At 44.5% G+C, this 20355-nt stretch overlaps 1 protein-coding gene across 4 annotated transcripts in view; it reads right to left on the bottom strand.

Annotated features, from left to right (window-relative positions):
* The window catches only part of KIAA0825 (KIAA0825 ortholog), a 1025579-nt gene that overhangs the window by 712150 nt on the left and 293074 nt on the right, over positions 1–20355 (bottom strand). For all 4 annotated transcript variants that reach the window (XM_029573181.1, XM_029573174.1, XM_029573199.1 and 1 more), the window contains one exon: positions 580–845. In XM_029573181.1, coding sequence (XP_029429041.1) covers positions 580–845 — 266 coding nt within the window. The remainder of the gene's footprint in view (positions 1–579; positions 846–20355) is intronic.

The raw sequence follows: 20355 nt of genomic DNA, 5'->3' as shown, positions 1-20355 counted from the left end.
TTCCTCTCTTGTTGGTTCCTGAACCAATTGCTCCATGAAGCAGACATTTATTACATCCAGGAACTTTGTCTCTAGCAAGTCCTGATGTTACATTTACCCAGTCAATATTGGGGTAATTGAAATCTCCCATTATTATTGCAATGCCAAATTGGTTAGCTTCCCTGATTTCTCTTAGCATTTCATCATTTGTCTGACCATTTTGTCCAGGTGGACGGTAGTATACTCCTATCACTATACTCTTACCCAACACACATGGAATTTCTACCCATATAGATTCTATTGAGCATTTAGTCTCTTGTATGATCTTTATCCTGTTGGAGTCTATACCCTCCTGGACATAAAGTGCCATACCCGCACCAAGTTGATCCTCCCTATCATTGTGATATAATTTGTACCCTGATATAACACTGTCCCATTGGATATCCTTCTTCCACCAAGTCTCTGTGATGCCAATTATGTCAATCTCATCATTTGCTGCTATACACTCTAACTCTCCCATCTTACTTCTTAGACTTCTGGCATTGGCATACAGACCTAGGCATCACTGGTCAAATGTTACCATATATACAAAGAACTCACATTTTGCTTGTCCCTCTCATCAAATTGTCATAGTGGGTAAAATGCTGAAGAACATATATTGCTGTAGAGAGAACAGCATACATGTTTTGCACTGGTGCTTCTGCTGGAACCCCTCTGATCCTCTCCTGTAGCCTTGCCAGTACAGCTGTTGCCACTTTGCAGCAGGCCTCTGCAAAGTTTGCTCTAATTAACTGAAGAAAATCATCTTTACATGCTAGAGCCAGTGGAAGCAATGTATCAAGTTCTTCCATGAGGTCAGAACAAAACTGGGGAGATATAAATGTGGCACATCACAATTTATGAACAATTGGGGTCAAAGTGAATAGTAACGAAATTGGCTTAAAGCAAATATATGAGATCAGTTTTACAATATCTAAACTCTATCAGAGATAAAAATCTTATTTATAATATGGTATGAAAAAACACAACCACTAGGACATTTGCTGCAAGTCTTCAGAACATATTAATTACAAATATCTGTGAAACCAATATTCAGAGATATCCCGGCAAGTAGCACATCTTTAAAAAAAAGAAAGGCAACAAGTCGCAGGTCTCCAGCCCGATGCCCACTCCCCCCACTTGTGTCAACCCCCCTCCCCCACGCACCAAAGAAATGGGCCCAATCTTTAAAAAGCACACTATAATGCATGAGGTTGAACGCTGCCAGCCCAGGCCTCCCTCCCCACTAAAAATTTGGAGAAATTACTACTTACCTGGTAATTTGGTTTTCCTTAGTGTAGACAGATGGACTCAGGACCACTGGGTTATGCTCCCCTGCCATCAGATGGAGATGGAGCAAGCTGACGTCACAGTAGATATACTCCTGCAGTGACTTCAGCCTGCCAGTATTCTCTTAAAAAGCAACTGTAGACAGACTAGCAAAAAACTTGATTAAAAACAGTCAACAATTACTAAACTCAACCAATAAGAAACACTGAACTCAAGTAAGAATGTATGTACCCCAATCTAGGGACTGTATGAACACTTACCAGTAATCCCATGGGACCTGAAGCCCCACAGGAGGAGCACTGACACAATCATTCGGCAGCCGAGGGCGGAAAGCTGAGTCCATCTGTCTACACTAAGGAAAACGAAATTATCAGGTAAGTAGTAATTTCTCCATTTCCTAGCATGTAGACAGATGGATTCAGGACCAGTGGGATATACCAAAGCTACTCCCAAGTAGGGTGGGAGGTTGCACTCAGTCCAGTCAACATCGCTCGTGCAAAGGCTGCGGCCTCCCAGGCATGCACATCCAGAGGATAGAAACTGGAAAAAGAGATACCAGGGAGTGCTGAGGAGGACACATATGTGCCCATGCCCATGGTACCACTTCCAGGGTCACTGCCATTAAACCGAGCTTCTATACATAGGACCACACAATCAGGCATATAGTGTTCACCAGAAGATATCAATTTCAGAATTCGAACGTCTGGCCGGAAAACTTTGTCCTGTCTCATGTCGAACCAAACCCCTAGATACTCCAATGACTGAGAAGGCTGAAGACTACTCTAGGCCAGGTTCACCACCCAACCGAGCTCCTGCAACAAGGAGATTACCTTGCGGGTCACCAGGCTGCTCTCTTACAGAGATTTGACTCGAATCAGCCAGTCATCCAAATACGGGTGTACCAGTATTCCATCTTTTCTCAACTTTGCCACTACTACCACCATAACCTTGGAAAAAGTTATATGAGCAATGACTAGACCAAAGGGCAGCACTCAAAACTGGTAATGGCATCCCAACACCGCAAAATGCAGAAACGTTTGGTGCTATAATAGGATGGGAAGATGAAGGTAGGCCTCTGACAGATGCAAGGATGTCAGAAATTCCCCCATCTGCACGACCAGTATCACTAAATGCAAGGTTTCCATGCGAAAATGAGTCATCCACAAATGATGGTTCACTCCTTTGAGAGGCATCTACATTTCAGCAACTTATTCACCAGAATTGGCAAATTTTACAACATCATGGTGAATTTCAATCACGACCTAGATTTACATACACAAGAGGATCTAATTTGAAAGACCAACTTGTGCATTCAGATTGTACCATCCCTTTATCTAAACCAACTACTGGCTCACATACAGCATGTGGTGCCTGCTCTGTATGTATAAATATGCTCGTGACATCAGTTATTGAATTTGACAATCCACCAATGTCAGTACAGTTAAGACAAAACACCACATGTAGATCCGCAGGTGTTATTTACATAATTCGATGTCCATGTAAAATGACATACGTTGGCAAAACTACAAGGCAACTCCAGACTCATATTATTGAACATCGTTCAAGTTTAACTACACAATGTGAAACTGCACCGATTGTATCTCATTGTCTTGAAAAACAACACAGTTTTGAAGAATTACAGATCTGTGTATTGGAACAGATAATGCCCCATTGGCGTGGAGGAGATCTGGATAAACAACTTCTGAGAGCTGAACAAAGGTGGATACATCTCTTAGGCACTCTCCATCCAAATGGATTAAATGCTGAATTGGAACTTAATGTGTTTCTGTAAAGGCAAACCTGATACTGACGTCATGCTCCACCAGAATCCACAGCCTTGCCAAAGATAAACTTGATACTGACGTCATTCGTGAGAATGACGTGAGCGGTCTGGATTGGTTGATTTCGCCTTATAAGCTCGCGTCCGAGGCTAAGATGGTCTCTGTTCGTTCAAAGATGTTGTGAGACGGTGTTGTCCTGCTTTAAGGTTGGAGTGGTTGCCGATCCCTGATAAGTGATTTACTGATTCAAACATTTAAAGTTGTTAATTTTCCATAAAATTGTTTTATACAGGCATTTATTCAACAGAGAAAGAATGTTTTCTTTTTGACAAAGAATTCTATACTTCAGCTCCTGATGAAGCAGCAAGCGCTGCGAAACTTCGGCCGTAAGTTGAGCTTTGTTACAATCCTTGAGCTCGGTTAGAGCCTTGTAAATTACTGAACTTTGTCAAGATTAACGAATTCTGTTTGAAATCGAGCTTTATTAGATTGAGCTCTGTTAAAATACAGCATTGAAGATTTAATGAATAACCTGGAAAAGTCCAATTGAAAAATTGAAAAAATTGTAAAATTCAAAAATTTGGAAGAAAAAAATAGAACACTGAGGACTGCCGCAGATGATTAGAGGTCCGGGCGGCTCTCGTTTGGAAACTATAGAGAACATGCTGTCAGGCTTGATGATGCGGCTAAATATCAAAAATAATAATAAAATTACAAAAAATTAAAAAATTTTTGGGAAGCGGCATAATCATTATAAAATTGTTTGGAGACTGACATTTCCTTTTTTTCGGATTGGATCACTCCTTTGAGATCCAGGATGGGACGAAAGGAGCCCACCTTCTTAGGCACAACAAATTAAATGGAATATCGCCCATATTTTCTTGAGATGGCGGCATTGGGTGCACAGCCTGTAGAGAGAGAAGCCTTAATAGTGTAGATTCCACTGCCTGCTTCTTCTGTGGGGAGTGGCAAGTAGAAATCATGAACACATCCCAAGAAATACTGTGAAATTCCATCACTTATCCTTCTCGAATCACCTCCAGGACCCACTGATCTGATGTGATTTTGACCCACCTTTGATAAAAGAAAGAGAGGCATCCCTCTATCTCCTGTTACTGAAGGAGGGTCAGCAAACCTTGATTAGGAGGCTCAGGTGGATTCGCTACCCGAGCCGACTCCTCGCCTGGGCTCTCTGGGATGAAAGGACTACGACCTACTAAAAGGCAGAGTCCTCCGAAAGGTCTATAGGGACAAAACCGCCTGGAACCCCGGAGATGACCCCTCATTCCAAAGGGGCGCTGCAACTGCTTCTTATCTTCTGGCAACCGAGGAAACGGAGATTCGTCCCACTTACTGGCCAGTTTCTCCAACTCGCTCCCAAAAAAGTGTGAGGCTTTAAAAGGCATCTTTGTAAGTTTAGCTTTGGAGGTTGCATCGGCTGACCAATTTGCAACCATAGTTAACATCTGGCTGCTACCATGGAAGCCACTCCTCTAGTCGATATACGGACCAAATCGCAACCTGCAACAGCTAAAAAGGTGGTGGCGTGTTCCATAATTGCTCTGGAATTCATTCCAGAATCATCAACTTTCTGTGAGAGAAGCAGACAAGAGCGAGCCACTAGAGCGCTACGGGAAGCTATCTGTAACATCATCGTCACTACTTGAAAGGCTTTCTTAAGGATGGCCTCAAACCTCCTATTATGCACATCTTTCAAGGCCATTCTTCCCTTTACGGGGATAGTCGTCCGCTTAGAGACAGCACAGACAAGTGCAAATGCTCCCTCACCATTGGATCCAGGGGGTAAAGCCTTCCAAAGCCCAACCACCTTTGACATTTGCCATTCAGATCAATCAATTCTTGAATAGCTTCCATAACAGGGAAAAAAAACAAGGAAACCAAAATCGATTCTTCTTTGGCTCAGCCACGGGATATGTTCCAGGTATACCCAGCATCTTCAAGGTCTGGGAAATCAGGGTCGGCAGTTCATCTCTATGAAAGAACCGCAACATGGTCTGATAAAGTTCCAGCCCCAGAAGAATTTTCCCCATCTTCCAGGGAGTCAGGATCTGCATCATCATCAGTGCCTTCTGGGTTCCTGTAAGGGATACCCACAGATGACCAAGGCGTGCTTCGGCGCTTAAACATAGAACTGGAAGAGGGAGGGGCCAATGGCTGCAGATCTGACCTGACAGGATTGGTTGAAGCTGAGGACTGCGCCTGAAGAAAGGATTGCAATGCTTGAAAAAGTTCTACCCAAGAAAAGACAGAAGGATCCAGGCCAAAACCAAAAGGGCCCACTGAGCTGCTATCTCCTGCAGAGAAATCAGTCAAGGGAGTTCCAAGACCTAGCATACCTCAAGACAAATCCTTCGCCAGACCATCATCAGGCTGGGAGGACTCAGGCTTAGCAAAATCAGAGGAAGACAATTAACCATCATCCTCTAAGCAGCACTGAAATGCCTGAATAATACAGGCAACACAGAGAGAAATGAGCTCAGGTTTCTTGTTTACTGGCACCATTAGCGTATAGCCAATGGAGAATGTGACTCCCGCTGGCTTGCATTGAAAAGTTCACGCGCACAAATTTTATACGCACAAAAATTAGGTGCTCCCAAGCACAAGCGCTTTAAAAAGCACATGCATGAGCTATGCACCAAAATCTGGGCACAATGCTGATACACTTAAAAATGTGCACACAAAAGACGTGCCCAAAACGGAGCACACAATATGTGCCAAGAGCCGGGTGCACTACGCACAGTGACATTCTGATAGAGGGCACTCAAGCACGCACAGAAGCATCCAAAAACGCCACCACAACCTACCATGCAGCGTGTGGGGAAAAGCCTAACTGCGGGGTCTAGCCCACCCGGGCTGTTCAACCTGCCAGGCTGCCCAGTTGAACTAACTGTTGCACCAGAGGTGGACCCTTGGGCTGAGGTGGGGTTGCTGCACCGTCGGCAGGCAGAGTGGGCTGATAGACAGAGGCCAGCTGGAGCTTCACCATTACCAGCCCTCGTTCCCCGCAGGTTGAGCCTTTGGGTGCCTGGGCCGGCTGGACTTAGGAGGGATTCTGAATGTAGTCGATGTAGAGATCGGGTTCAGCCCAGAGACAGCAGGTGAGAGATGGAACAGTCTTACACTGGACAAGGTAGTGTCCTGGAGACTCGGGTGCCAAAGGAACGGAGGCAGACAGGGGGCGCCTGAGAAAGAGCAGGCCGAAGCCTGAATAGAGCAAGTCCAAGAAGTAAGCTGGAGAGGCCCCGGATGATAACGTCAGCGGCCCCAGATAATGACGTCAGCGTAGCTTCAGTATTTAAGTGCAGGCTCCGCTCCCTAGCTTTGCCTTTGCAACAGGTCTCCTTGTTGGTCGAGTACTCGTTGCTTCCTAGAGATTCGTCTCACTCCTGCATTCCTGTTCCTCATTTGTTCCTGGTTCCTGTCTCCTTGTTCCGGTCTTGCTCCATACCTCGGATTGCCTACATGGACTTGACTCTGCTTCGCCTGACCACGCCTTTGACTCTCTCCAAGCCCGGACCTTTGCTTCGCCTGATCACACCATTGACTCTCTCCAAGCCCAGACCTCTGCTTCGCCTGACTACGCTGTTGCCTATCCCCACACCCAGACCTCTGCTTCACCTGACTACGTCGTTGCCGCTCTCCAGACCCAGACCTCAGCATCGTTTGACTACGCTTGACTATCTCTGTGATCAGAGCTCAGCTCTGCTTGCCACTGCCTCTGGATTGCCGCCAGCCCTGACTCAAAGTCCTGGCTGCAGGAGGGGTAAGAGGGCACCTGCTGTCACCGCTGTGCTCAGCTTCCTGCACCTGCTGCCTTTAAGCTATACAATCAGCTAAGTCCACACTAGCATAAACCAGCTACCGGACCAAGGCACACTTCTGAGGGATCATGGAAATCATCTCAGGAATTCTCAACTGGGGGAGGGACCATCAGGTATCACTGCAGGAGAGCGGGGCTTTTTGTATTTCTTTTCTACAATTCTCCTTTCAAATCTGAAGCAATCCCCATAAGGAGATGCATGTCCACCATATGCTGGAGACGGAGAATACTGGAAGGCTGAGGTAATTGCAGGAGTATATATACTGTGATGTCAGCTTGCTCTGTCTCCATTTGCTGGCAGGGAAGCATACACACTAGGAAAATTAATTTATCCCTTCTGCCACCCCTCTCCCAGCCAGGCACCCTTCCACCCACTCGGTTATCTTTTAAATCACCACACTTTGTCTGCCCGGATCACTGTGCTAAGCAATTCCAGCATACGCTTCCAGCTTAACTTAGGTAATAACGCTGGAAACATACTTCTACACTACACAGTATGCTTCCAGCATTATTATCTAAGTAACACTGGAAGCATAACCCTGGGATCTCTTTACACAATGATCCCGCATTTTGAGGAGCGATTTGCAAGGTAACCGGGTGGATGGAAAGGTGCTGGGAGGGGGGTTAGTGGATGTTTGGGGGGAGAAGGAATAACATTTATAATTTTTAGCAGGAGGGGACTGGAGGACCGGGCCAATGGCACTCACCTTCTTGCACTTTTGTGTGTTTTTTAAAGATTGGGGCCCATTGTTTTGGTGAGCAGCGAAGAAGGGGGTTGAGACAGATGGTGGGCTAGGGAGCATCTAGCTGGGAGACCTGCGACTTGATGCCATCTTTTTTTCCAAAGGTGTGCTACTTACCCCAATATTTCTGAAGATATCCCTGTAAATAGCTAGTTATTCAGCCACTCAAGGCTGAATAACTTTAGACCTGCTTCCGAGCAGGTCTAAAGTTATGTGGCTATCTTAGCTGGATATACACGATATTCAGCTAAGTTAGCTGGATAATGGGATCCCTCCACGGAACACCCCCAGAATGTCCCTTTCATATCCGGCTAAATTATAGCCACATAACATATCTAGCTATAATTTAGGTGGATAATAGGCTGAATATGCCATATAAGCCATTTAGACAGATAACTATGATTTACTTTGTAGCTTGCTAAACCTGGCTTTTGGGCATTACAAACTAATAATTATGAATGCAATATAAAGTCACGTGATGTGTGTAAGATCAGAAAAAGCAATGAAAACTAGGACAAAATTTAGTTTTATCTAAAATGATAAAAATGACAATCCTATGTAAATTGCACAATAATACAGAAACACATTTCAGCAGGCTTGACATCACTTACGGCAGACAAACAACTCCCATCACACAAAGATAAAAACACTTTAAAAAATTCTCTCTCTTCACCAATTTCCCTCACTCTAAAAAAAAAAAAAATCTCTTACAGTATGTTACAAGACATATTAAATTGATTTGATTTCTAAAGGCATCAGTTTTATTTAAAAAGTGAATTTTGTAAGGGATTAGATCCTATAACAAAAATTAATATATTTAGTAAATATGAAAGGAAATATTGTTGCTAATCACAAGGAGTCACAGAACCAGCAACTCAACAGAGGATGTACCTGGTCTTTTTCTGATCTATATCTGCTGAATATCAAGGTCATCACTGCTATTAAATGTCTAGTCAGTGCTATTTAATTAAAAGAATGCTAAAAGAAGCATTGGTTTAGTTTAAACAAAGAATGCATTCAGACCACAATAGGAAGCGTGCTGAGAGTTTTATTTATTTTAACAATCCATAACCTGAAGAATAATGGCCCACAGAAGTAAGCAAAAGATTGTGAAGTGGTTCAAAGCCCATTAAGTCTAAAAAGCACATTTGCTTACCATAAATGGTGTTTTCCATAAGTAGCAGAATAAATTAGCCATGACATGTGGATGACATCATTTGCAACACCAAATGGACTTGTCTCTCCTAGCTAGTAGAGCTTTTAGTTCTACTGAGCATGTGTGGGAATTGTCATGCATGCATTGCCTTATGAACCTCCTCAGTTTTTATCTTTTTAAAACATGCATTCATTGCTTATGCTATAGCACTAAGTGATGTACATACTTACAGACATAATTTAAAAGAATCATACAGAGTTCAATATTACAACAGATGGAACAGACACCATAGCTGTTCAAGCCCTCTCAATATTTACTTTCCAGTTCAAAGATTTTTTGAAATCTCATATCAACACTGTAATATAAAGTTATCATGTGATATCAACTGTTGAATAAAAAACTGTACAGCTGAATTTAGCTAGATAGTCGATTGTCCAGGGAGGTAGGCAGGTATTTAGAATGACTAATTCATCCCTTCTATCTATGGAAAACACCATTTATGGTAAGAAAACTTGCTTTTTCTGTTGATAAGCAGGGATGAATTAGCTATGACATGTGGGGAGACCCAAGCTGAGGGCTGCAGTGAAACATTTTGCTAAGTAAGCAACCCAGACCCCACCATGGAGAGTACACTACAGGGTGAACAGGTTAGACAAAACTGTTTGTCCGAATTTACAGTCACTCCTACAGATCAGTTACTAATGGGACACAAAGGTGAGAAATTATGACCAAGTTAAAGCTTTACAGATGTCTGAGATGTATCGCTCACAGAGGAGCATGGAAGAAGCCATAGCTTTGATTTGATAAGCTTTGACAGAGTTTGTACTTTGTAGGCCTATGGCTGTGCTGTAGTTCTGGATGCAATCCACTATCTAGTTAGACAATGTACATTTGATGACTGCTATGCGCAGTCTGTTAGATCATAAGCTACAAAGAGTTGCAAAGCCTGGCGATGCAGCTGAGTTCTTCTCTTGTAATAGACAAAGGCTCTTTTGTAATCTAGAGTATGAAGGACATTCTCTACTTTGTGTGCATGTGGCCTCAGGAAGAAGGCAGGCAATACAATGGCCTAATTAATATGGAAAGCTGATACAACTTTTGGTAGAAATTTCAGTTGGCTACGGAGCACCACCTTTCTGTGGTAGAATTGCATATATGGCAGAAAGTGACTTAATGCCTGAGGTTCTCTGACTTTTCTGGCTGATGTTACCACTACAAGAAATATCAATTTCCATTGTCAAAAACTTGAGAGAAGCCGATTCTAATGAGTGGCTTCATTGAGATACAATAACATTCAGGTCCCATGGCATTAGAGGTTTAACTTGCTATAAGCTTTTCCTAAATCTTGTTACCAAGGGATGAGTTTAGATAGGTTTACTGTCAACTTGAATATGGCAAGCCTGAGATGAACTTTTACTGAGGATCTGGCAAGGCCTGATTCAGAAACAGTAGGTTAGCAAATGTTTGGGTTTGCATGAAAACAGGTCCAAAGTATTATGTTGACACTATATGTAGAACCTTTTCATTTAAAGCCATAGGCCCTCCAATTTGATAGCTTCCTGGCAGATTCTATTATGTCCTCAGTCTTTCTGGGAAAAGAGAGATCTGTGATTATTGAGCATTCAACATCCAAGCTGTCAAATTCAGGAATGGGAGATATGGATAGAATAAACTGCCTTTCTCTTGAGTTAACAAGGTTGTGTCTGTCCCTAGATGAATTGAGGGCTGCTGGAATGCTATATGAGATATGCATACCAAATCTGCCTGGGCCACACTGGAGCTATCAGGATTAGTTGAGCCCATAACATCGAGACCCTCATGCATTCCCGTCCCACCCCCCGAAAATCCCACCTGCAAAAAGGCAACAGCTTTATTGTTAACAGTATAAAGATAAATACATACCCAGCACGAGCCAAGTCAACTTCCTACACCATGACCGGTGCCCATACTGCATGCTGTTTTGCCTAGCAAAGCAGCCCATAACCAACCGGCGCCCCCGCCATGTCCTCCGAGCAAGGGGGCCATCCAGGCCAATGAAATCGCCCCACCGGCTTGTGCACCCACCTATAGCTGCGACAGTTTAAAATCATGATACAGTAATAATGATAACTCTGACTAACATAACTCGACTATCTCATATAATATAAGGTATAGCATTAAATTTGATAAAAGATAAACAGAGAGGTTTACGTAGGACAGTAAAAACAATAGGGGGAGGGTGGGTGGGAATCGCATCGGCAAGGGAGCAGGAAAAGGGCAAAGTGCGTGGGCTGGCCGGCTTTATTCAGCCGATGTCATCGCCGGGCACCTGACCCTGGCTGACATGTGGCAATGCCGGCATGCGAAGAGAGGGGACAAGTATGTGGTGTACATCGCCCTCCCCTCTCGCTCCCATGACGGAAGAGGAAAATAACGTAAGGTACGGGGATGGGAAGCCGTGCAGCTGGGCCTCACTGTTAGAGGTGGGCCACCCGCACGTTGTTGCGCAGTGCTATTATTAACATCAAGATCCGTCATTAATGCCCTGGTGCATTCCTGTCCCGTCCCCCAAAAATCACACTAGCAACCAGACAACAAATGGATTGATGAAAAATGCCGCAGCTTTATTGTTAACAGTATAAAGACAAATTCACACCCAGCACGAGCCAAGTCAACTTTCTACACCATGACCGGTGCCCAGACTGCCCGCTGTTTTGCCTAGCAAAGCAGCCCATAACCAACCCCCCCCCCCCCCGCCATGTCCTCCGAGAAAGGGGGTCATCCGGGCCAATTAATTCGCCCCACCGGCTCATGTACCCACCTATAGCTGCGACAGTTTCAAATCAGGATACAGTAATAATGATAACTCTGACTAACATAACTCGACTATCTCATATAATGTAAGGTATAACATTAAATTTGGTAAAAGATAAACAGCTAGAGATTTACGTAGGATGGTAAAAACAAAAGGGGGAGGGTGGGTGGGAATCGCGCTGGCAAGGGAGCAGGAAAAGGGCGGAGTGTATTCTGTTATTTAAAAGGTCATAACTGATGTCAGAGAGATGTATAAGGTCAGGTCGATAGAGACCTTTGCATGGGTCGTCGGCCCATTTGTGTTTCATGTGGAAGCCTCCCAGTTTATGCACCCATTGGCTGACTTGCTGGTTGATCTTCTTCCGGCCCCACATCCATAGTCTGCTGTCGTTCCATTTTATTCTGTGCATGATGTCTGACCACATGAGGCATGCACTAGGGACCCAAGACACAAGCTCGCTCAAATCATATCCTTGATCTGAGCCAACAGGAGAAGATGATCGCAGTACATGTCTCTTTCGCCCATCCACAGAATGCGGACATCCCAAATAGCCAACCATAAGTGAATTCCGTACGGCCGATTTAGGGTCCTCTTCGCAGCCCAGTGAACAAAGGAATGACTGATATAATCCAAACAATCCTCTGCCATTGGACTAACTCTGTAAGGAGAAGTCAAAAAAGAAAGAAACAGGTTATAGCTTCATGCCTGCTCTGCCCTAATGTATGAGTAAACCATACTGGACCTCCATAGACCGATTCTCTGAATGGCGTCAATGTGTAACCCAGCCGCTGCACTGGTGGCTGCTCCTATTCTAAAAGAGTGAATTCCAAATTAATTTGGATTACACCTAGCGGCGGTCAATGCCCAATTCAAGACTGCCGAAAATTGATATACTAAAAAGGGGTAGGAGATTGGCGTGCACCAATAGAAATTTGTCGCCACCAGATCATGAAGCCAAGAAATTCTGCAAATTCTGCACCAGACAGGTAACTTGCGATGACGCGCTTTTCAAGCATAACCTATTACCCTGGCCTGCTTGATCAGTTTTCAACCTTTGTATGGTAAACTGAACTGAATCGTTAAACAGTTTAGTGTTCACCATAAGTAAACCACTTGAACTGGTGTTGTTTTTGGAAGCGACCTGTGGTTTGCTAATACTCAGTGCGCCGAAGAAGGCCAGGGAAAAAAACGGCGAGGAAAAGTTTGACTTCAAAATCCGAGGCACAAATGGATGGTAACATGTGCCACAGTTGAATGAGCAGGTTATGCGGGATTGGGCATCTCGCGTCATGCAATGGACCTGTCTTTCGGGCCCACCCTACCAACATCTTCTTAACTAGAAAATCCTTTTTGGGATCGCCCCCAACTCTGAGCCTTGGAAAAGAAAGAAAAACCAGCAATTTTCTTCACTACCGTAACCCTAGATTTTCCCCTATCCTTGGCCCAAGCTGACCCATCCACGTACCTTCAAGAACTCGGACACGACTGTGTAAGCTCTGTAGTAAGCATTCCATATGGCTGGGGCTACCGATCTTTGTAGGAGGTCTCATGTCATGTTACTCCAATGCTCCAAAGACACTCTGGCACCGGGATTCCCATCTTGTCTGCTTCAGGCATCTGTTTATAGAACAGATTCCATTTAGCTCTTGACAAAGCATCTGCGATGCTGTTGTGCATTCCAGGAACGTGGCGAGCGCGTATAACTCTATTCAGGCATAGACTGGTGCGTACCACCTCCTGTAGCAACTCGGCTTCTGGCAGACTGTCGATGTAAGACCTGCACAATGGCCATATTGTGAAATCAGAATACTATGTGTCTGTTACGCAGCCTGTGGCCCCATATCACCAAGGCGACCAGTATGGGAAAGAGCTCTAGGAAAGTGATGTTGCGGGTCAGGCCCGATTCCACCCAAGATGACGGCCATGGCTCGGCAGAACAGAAGACATTCCAATACACACTGAAACTGAAAACTCCCGGAGGCATCGGAGGATATATCCAGATCGTGGCTGGATATAGGGGGGTATGGCCATACAGATAGCCAATTGAAATTGTTCAGAAAGGATGACCATATCGCCAGTCCTCTTTCATAGGCCTTGTGATTCTGATATAATGGTTCAGGCGGCTCACTTTCGCTATGCTGGCAGTTAACATCCTCAGAAACACCCTCCCCATTGGTATGACCTGGCAAGCGAAGTTTAAGGTACCAATGAGTGATTGCACCTCAACTAAACTCAACTTTTTAACGTACAGCGTGTGTCCAAGCTTTATGGGCCGTCCTAAAAAAAGATGATGGGACATCTGTTTTTATTGGCGTGGTTTACAGGCCTCCAAATCAAATGGAAGTACTAGACAGAGATCTGATTGAAAACATCCAAAAGATGAGTAAGAAGGGAGAAGTGGTGACTATTGGAGATTTTAATCTACCGGATGTAAACTGCAGAATCCCTTCTGTGGAATCTAACAGTAGTAGAGAGATAATGGATGCCCTGCAAGTGGCTCTGTTCAAACAAATGGTAAAGGAGCCTACGAGGGAGGGAGCAATACTCGATTTAGTGCTTACTAATGGAGATAATGTCTCTAATGTCCGGGTGGGCGCCCACCTCAGCACTAGTGATCATCAAACAGTATGGTTTCATATCACTAATGCAATACGGAGAAGTCACACAAAAACCAGGGTTTTGTGTTTCAAAAATGGGGAAGTACCCATTTTTGAATGGGGAAATACCTGGAGGAAGAACTAGAAGGATGGGAGAAAACAAGAGATGTGGAACAGTAGTGGGCCACACTAAAAGGAGCAATTACTGAAGCAACTAATATATATGTTAGAAAAGTAAAGAAAAGCAAGAAAAGAATGAAACCTATCTGCTTCACAAAGGAGGTGGCTGATAAAATAAAAGTTAAAAGAACAGCGTTTAAGAAATATAAAAGATCCCAAAGGGAGGATCACAAGGAAGAATATTTGGTAAAACTGAGGGAGACGAAGAAAGTAATCAAGAAAGCGAAAAGTCAAGCGGAAGAAATGATTGCCAAAGAGGTAAAGCGAGGTGACAAAAGTTTTTTTCAGATACACCAGTGAAAGGAGAAAAGTCCAAAGTGGTATAGTTAAATTGAAAGGTGAAAAGGATCAATGGGTCCTTCTCCGGGGTCTTCACTAAAGAAGACCCCGGAGAAGGACCGACGCTAGTTAACAAGAAACTGGAGGGGAGTGGAATGGATGAAACTCCATTTACAGAAGAGAATGTATGGGAAGAGCTAGGAAAACTGAAAGTAGTCAAAGACATGGGGCCTGATGAGGTTCATCCCAGGATACTGAAAGAGCTCAGAGATGTGCTGGCGGCTCCGCTGAGTGACCTGTTCAATAGATTCCTGGAAACAGGAGTGGAACCAAGTGATTGGAGAAGAGTGGCGGTGGTCCCTCTTCACAAGAGTGGGAGCAGAGAGGAGACTGGAAACTACAGGCCGGTTAGACTCAACTCGGTGGTGGGAAAAGTATTGGAGTCGCTGCTGAAGGAAAGAATAATGAACTATTTACAAGTAGCAGAATTGCTGGACCAGAGGCAGCATGGTTTCATCAAGGGAAGGTCCTGTCAGACGAATCTGATAGACGTTTTTGATTGGGTGACTAAGGAATTGGATCGAGGAAGAGCGCTCAATGTCATCTACTTGGATTTTAGCAAAGCTTTTGATACGGTCCCGCACAGGAGGCTAGTGAATAAAACGAGAAGCTTGGGAGTGAGTGCCAAGGTAGTGGCCTGGATAGCAAACTGGTTGAAGGACAGAAGACAATGTGTGATGGTAAATGGAACTTACTCGGAAGAGAGAGCGGTGATGAGTGGAGTGCCACAAGGGTCGGTGTTGGGACCGGTCCTGTTCAATATCTTCCTGAGCGACATCGCGGACGGGATAGAAGGTAAGGTTTGTCTATTTGCAGATGATACTAAGATCTGCAACAGAGTGGACACGCCGGAAGGAGTGGAGAGAATGAGATGGGATTTAAGAAAGCTGGAAGACTGGTCCAAGATATGGCAGCTGAGTTCAATGCCAAGAAGTGCAGAGTCATGCATATGGGGGTGTGACAATCCGAAAGTAATGTATTTGATGGGGAGTGAAGGGCTGATATGCACGGAGCAGGAAAAAGCCCTTGGGGTGATAGTGTCTAACGATCTGAAGTTGGCGAAACAATGTGACAAGGTAATAGCTAAAGCCAGAAGAATGCTGGGCTGCATAGAGAGAGGAATATTGAGTAAGAAAAGGGAAGTGATTATCCCCTTGTACAGGTCCTTGGTAAGGCCTCACCTGGAGTACTGTGCTCAGTTCTGGAGACCGGGACAGAGACAGGATGGAGGCGGTCCAGAGAAGGGCGACCAAAAAGGTGTATGGTCTTCATCGAATGCCTTATGAGGAGAGATTGAAGAATCTAAATATGTATACCCTGGAGGAAAGGAGGAGCAGGGGTGATATGATACAGACCTTCAGATACTTGAAAGGTCTTAATGATCCAAAGTCAACGACAAACCTTTTCCATTGCAAACAAAAATCAGCAGAACCAGGGGTCACGATTTAAAACTCCAGGAAGGAAGACTCAGAACCAATGTCAGGAAGTATTTCTTCACGGAAAGGGTGGTGGATGTCTGGAATGCCCTTCCGAAGGAAGTGGTGAAGACTAAAACTGTGAAGGATTTCCAAGGGGCGTGGGATAAACACTGTGGATCCATAAAGTCTTGAGGATGTGAATGAAGAGAAGAGGCATGGGGGTAGCTTGCGGGAATGATGGCTACTACCTGATGATTAATACCCTTATTCAATAAACATACACACGGTTAATGCGACTCCAACATCGCTCTATGCTTCAACGACAAGAGGAAATGTGGGACAAAGGATTTGCATTCACAAATAAGCGTGGGATTAGCTTGCTTGTTGAGGCAGTTACTACCACAAACCAATTAAGCCTGATACTTTACTTTGAATACATATATAGCACAGATCACTGCTTCAACAGCAGGGGGGAATGAAGATAAGAGGATGTACATTCAGACAACTACCACCTAGGACTGAATTGCATAGTCTAGGTAAACAAATAAGCATGGGGGTAGCTTGCTTGTTGCGGCGGTTACTACCCCAAACCTAATAGGTTTGATACTTCACTTTTATGCAGCTCCAGCACTGCTCTCTACATCAATGGCAGGGGTGGAAGGAAATTAGAACCAAAAAAGTTACTAATAAGGGCCCTGACCTCAGCAGTCAAAGTAACAGATAAGTATGAGAAAAATAACTATGAAAGCTTGCTGGGCAGACTGGATGGGCCGTTTAGTCTTCTTCTGCCATCATTTCCATGTTTCTATACGATGTATGTTATGCAGCTTGTCTTAAGGCAATCGGGGTACCAATTCGATTCCCAGAAACTTAATAACTGTGAATGGGCCTTTGGTCTTATCTTGAGCTAGTGGCATGCTGAATTCGAGGGCCAAGCTACGAAATGCAGATAACAGGCCATGGATACCATGGTATCCCAACCGGCTTTCTGAGCAGCAACCCAGTGGAGGAATAAGCTAAACAACTTGAAGTATGCGCATGAAATGGAGCACTGCATAGGCATACACTTATCAAAGTAGTACTTGCCTTTAAAACAAAAACCCAGCAAAGGGAAACTGTTGGGATTGACTGGAAGCAAGCGGAAAGCAGACTCTATCTCGGTATTTGCCGTAAATGCTTCTCTTCCACATTCGCAGAGAATGGCAATGGCACTGTCAAATGACACGTACTGCACCGTACACGCATCGTCTGGCGAATGGTTGTTCACAGAGGCCCCACGTGGGTAAGATAAGTTTTGGATTAGACAATATTTGCCCGGTTCCTTTTTTGAGATGATGGCTAAGGGGGAGATCACCATTTTGTTGAAAGGAAGAAGAGAAAATGGTCCAGCGATTCTGCCCATGGCCAAGTCCGTATCAATATTCCTCTGGTCTAGGTCTTTGTGCTTCACTGAGCGGGAGATATTCCTTGCATCCGTTACTTCAATATCGCCCTGTAAAGGAATGGGGAAATCGTGCTGGAAACCTTCCAATAATTTCTCCGATGCTTTTTTCTTGGGATACATATTAAGTCATGGCCACATGGTGTCCAGTTTTATGGGTGATGGTGCTAAAGAAAAAAGCCGTGAGAGCAACAGTACACAATAAGCAACCAAATGTCCGATCTTGTAGAGGTTTATTGTGTGCAAATATACGCAATAGAGCCCAAAAAAAAGATCATCTTCAATATCTTCATTTAGGTCTGCTATTACTCCCTCCATTATTCCTCTTTGGGCATTTCGTAGCTGGGTGAGGGCCAAGACAGATAGAGCAGGTGTGCTTGAAAAGCACAGGATGACTTAATCTACTGCCAAAAGATGCCGTTGCTAGGTACGCTGGTGGCAGTCTGGCCCGGCGATGCGATTTGCTGCCCCACCTTGACTGAATGCCGACTGGTGGCACTGGCGTCCACAGAATTTATTTTCATCTGTCTCAACCAGAGAACGATATCCTGTGCTCCCCATGACATATGGCTATTTTCCTCCATCTTTTCTCTGAACAACTCATTGCAATTTAGCCAGGCCCAACCGTTGTACTCTTGATAGGCTTTCAGAATGGTATCTGCATAGCTCAGCATGGGCCTGTACTGCAAGGGATCATCCTGTCCAACAATGCTCGTCATCCACAGGAAAGCCTTCGTCCAACTGATAATAATTACGTGGGCTGCTCATGTTTACGCGGGGTGCCTGGTTGCGCTTGATATTCGTCTTCCTGTTTCTTCCTTGCCTTCACACACCACCCCATCAACCTGCCACCCCCCCTTGAAATAGGCCTTTTTAAATCAAGAAACCTCCAAATACTGCTACTATACTCACCAGCAAAATGACTAGATCTCAACCTATCTCACCTCATTGAAACCATCTCCACCCAAATCAACATGGACCTACTGGCAATCATCTTAGGAGACTTCAACCTCCATATCGACACCATTCCCCTCCCCCCTCCATGCAACCCCTCCTGGAAACCATGACCGCAATGAGCTTCAAACAAATTATCAACTCACCGACCCAGAGATCAGGCCACACACCTGACCTCATATTCATCAACGACAAGGTTACATCCATACACAGCCCACCCACGACAACCAGCATTCCTTGGTCGGACCACAAACTAATCCAAACCACACTCCAACTGAAAACCAACCTCACTGAACCCAACCACTCCAAAAAATACATCAAATTCCACAAACCATGCTCCAGCGAATACCTGATAGAAACCCTCCCCAGTGCCTTGAACACCCTCAACCTCAATGATACAAACACTGCCATCAACTCTTGGATCACCATTAACTCCGAAATCGCCAAATTCAAATGCCCAATTAGCTCCAAAGTAATCAACACAGGCAACCCCCACAAAACACAATGGTACAACCCAGAACTGAAAAACACTAAATGACTTCTCAGACAAGCAGAAAAAAGATGAAGACATCCCACCTCACCGCACCTGGACAGATACAGAACACTACTCCACATATACAGAATTGACACTGACAAAGCCAAATGAGAATTCGATGCAAAGAATATCCACCAACACCAATATAAGTTGCAGCGGTTGCTACCCCCAATTGAGCTGGATGTCACTTGGATGCAGATTCAAAGCTGCTCTCTAAATTGGGTGGAGGGGAATTAGGGCTGGAGGGTACTGGAAGCCAATAGTAACAGGTGGGAGAGAGAAAAAGGGAAAAAAATGGATTAAGTGCGTAGCTTGCTGGGCAGACTCGATGGGCCATTTGGTCTTCTTCTGCCGTCATTTCTATGTTTCTATGTAACCCTAGAGCCCTATCCAACTTTGTCTCCAACCTGACCCAACCAAGCCTCAACCCACTCTCAAAGGAAGGCTCCAAGACAGGATGTGATGAACTCGCACAATTCTTCACAGATAAAATCACAACGCTAATACCAACCAACCCCCAAACACGCATGGAAAAGCCAAGTCCCACAACACAGCATCCCCCACTTGGACCAACTTCGACCTCATCGCCTCAACAGAAGTCAATAAGATTATACAAAAAATCAACCCAGCCACCCACCCCCTTGACCCCATCCCAGTCAAAACCCTCAAGCTAATCCCCAAAATCATCACCAAACCAATAGCCAACATAATAAACATATCCCTTGATCAAGGCATCTTCCCTGAAGCCCTCAAATGAGCAGTAATAAAACCCATATTAAAAAAACCCCAACTGAATCCCTCCAACCCTGCTAACTACAGATCCATCTCAAACTTATCCTTCATATCGAAGATCCTGGAAAAAAATAGTCAACCATCAACTCTCAGAAAACCTGGAAACAAATTCCTCTATCCTACCCAACATGGATTCAGGAAATCACTCAGTACTGAAACACTTCTACTATCCCTTATAGACACCACCCTGAAAGACCTAGATGCCGGACATTCCTACCTCCTGATCCTTCTGGATATCTCTGCCGCCTTCAACAACATCAACCACAACTCTTTCCTAGCCCAGCTAATGGAAATCGGACTCTGCAACAACACCATAAAATGGTTTAAATCCTATCTAACAAATAGATCCTACAAAGTGCAACTAAACAACAGTGAATCAAAACCCTTCCCACTCCCCCATGGCGTTCCACAAGGCTAATCTCTCTCCTCCACCCTATTTAATATATACCTGCTCCCCCTCTGCAAACTCCTCTCCA

This window comes from Rhinatrema bivittatum, chromosome 1 (genome assembly GCF_901001135.1).
Source record: "Rhinatrema bivittatum chromosome 1, aRhiBiv1.1, whole genome shotgun sequence".
NCBI classification, from domain to species: Eukaryota; Metazoa; Chordata; class Amphibia; order Gymnophiona; family Rhinatrematidae; genus Rhinatrema; species Rhinatrema bivittatum.
Note: the sequence above shows the minus strand (reverse complement) of the source record. Positions and strands in the feature narration are given on the sequence as shown.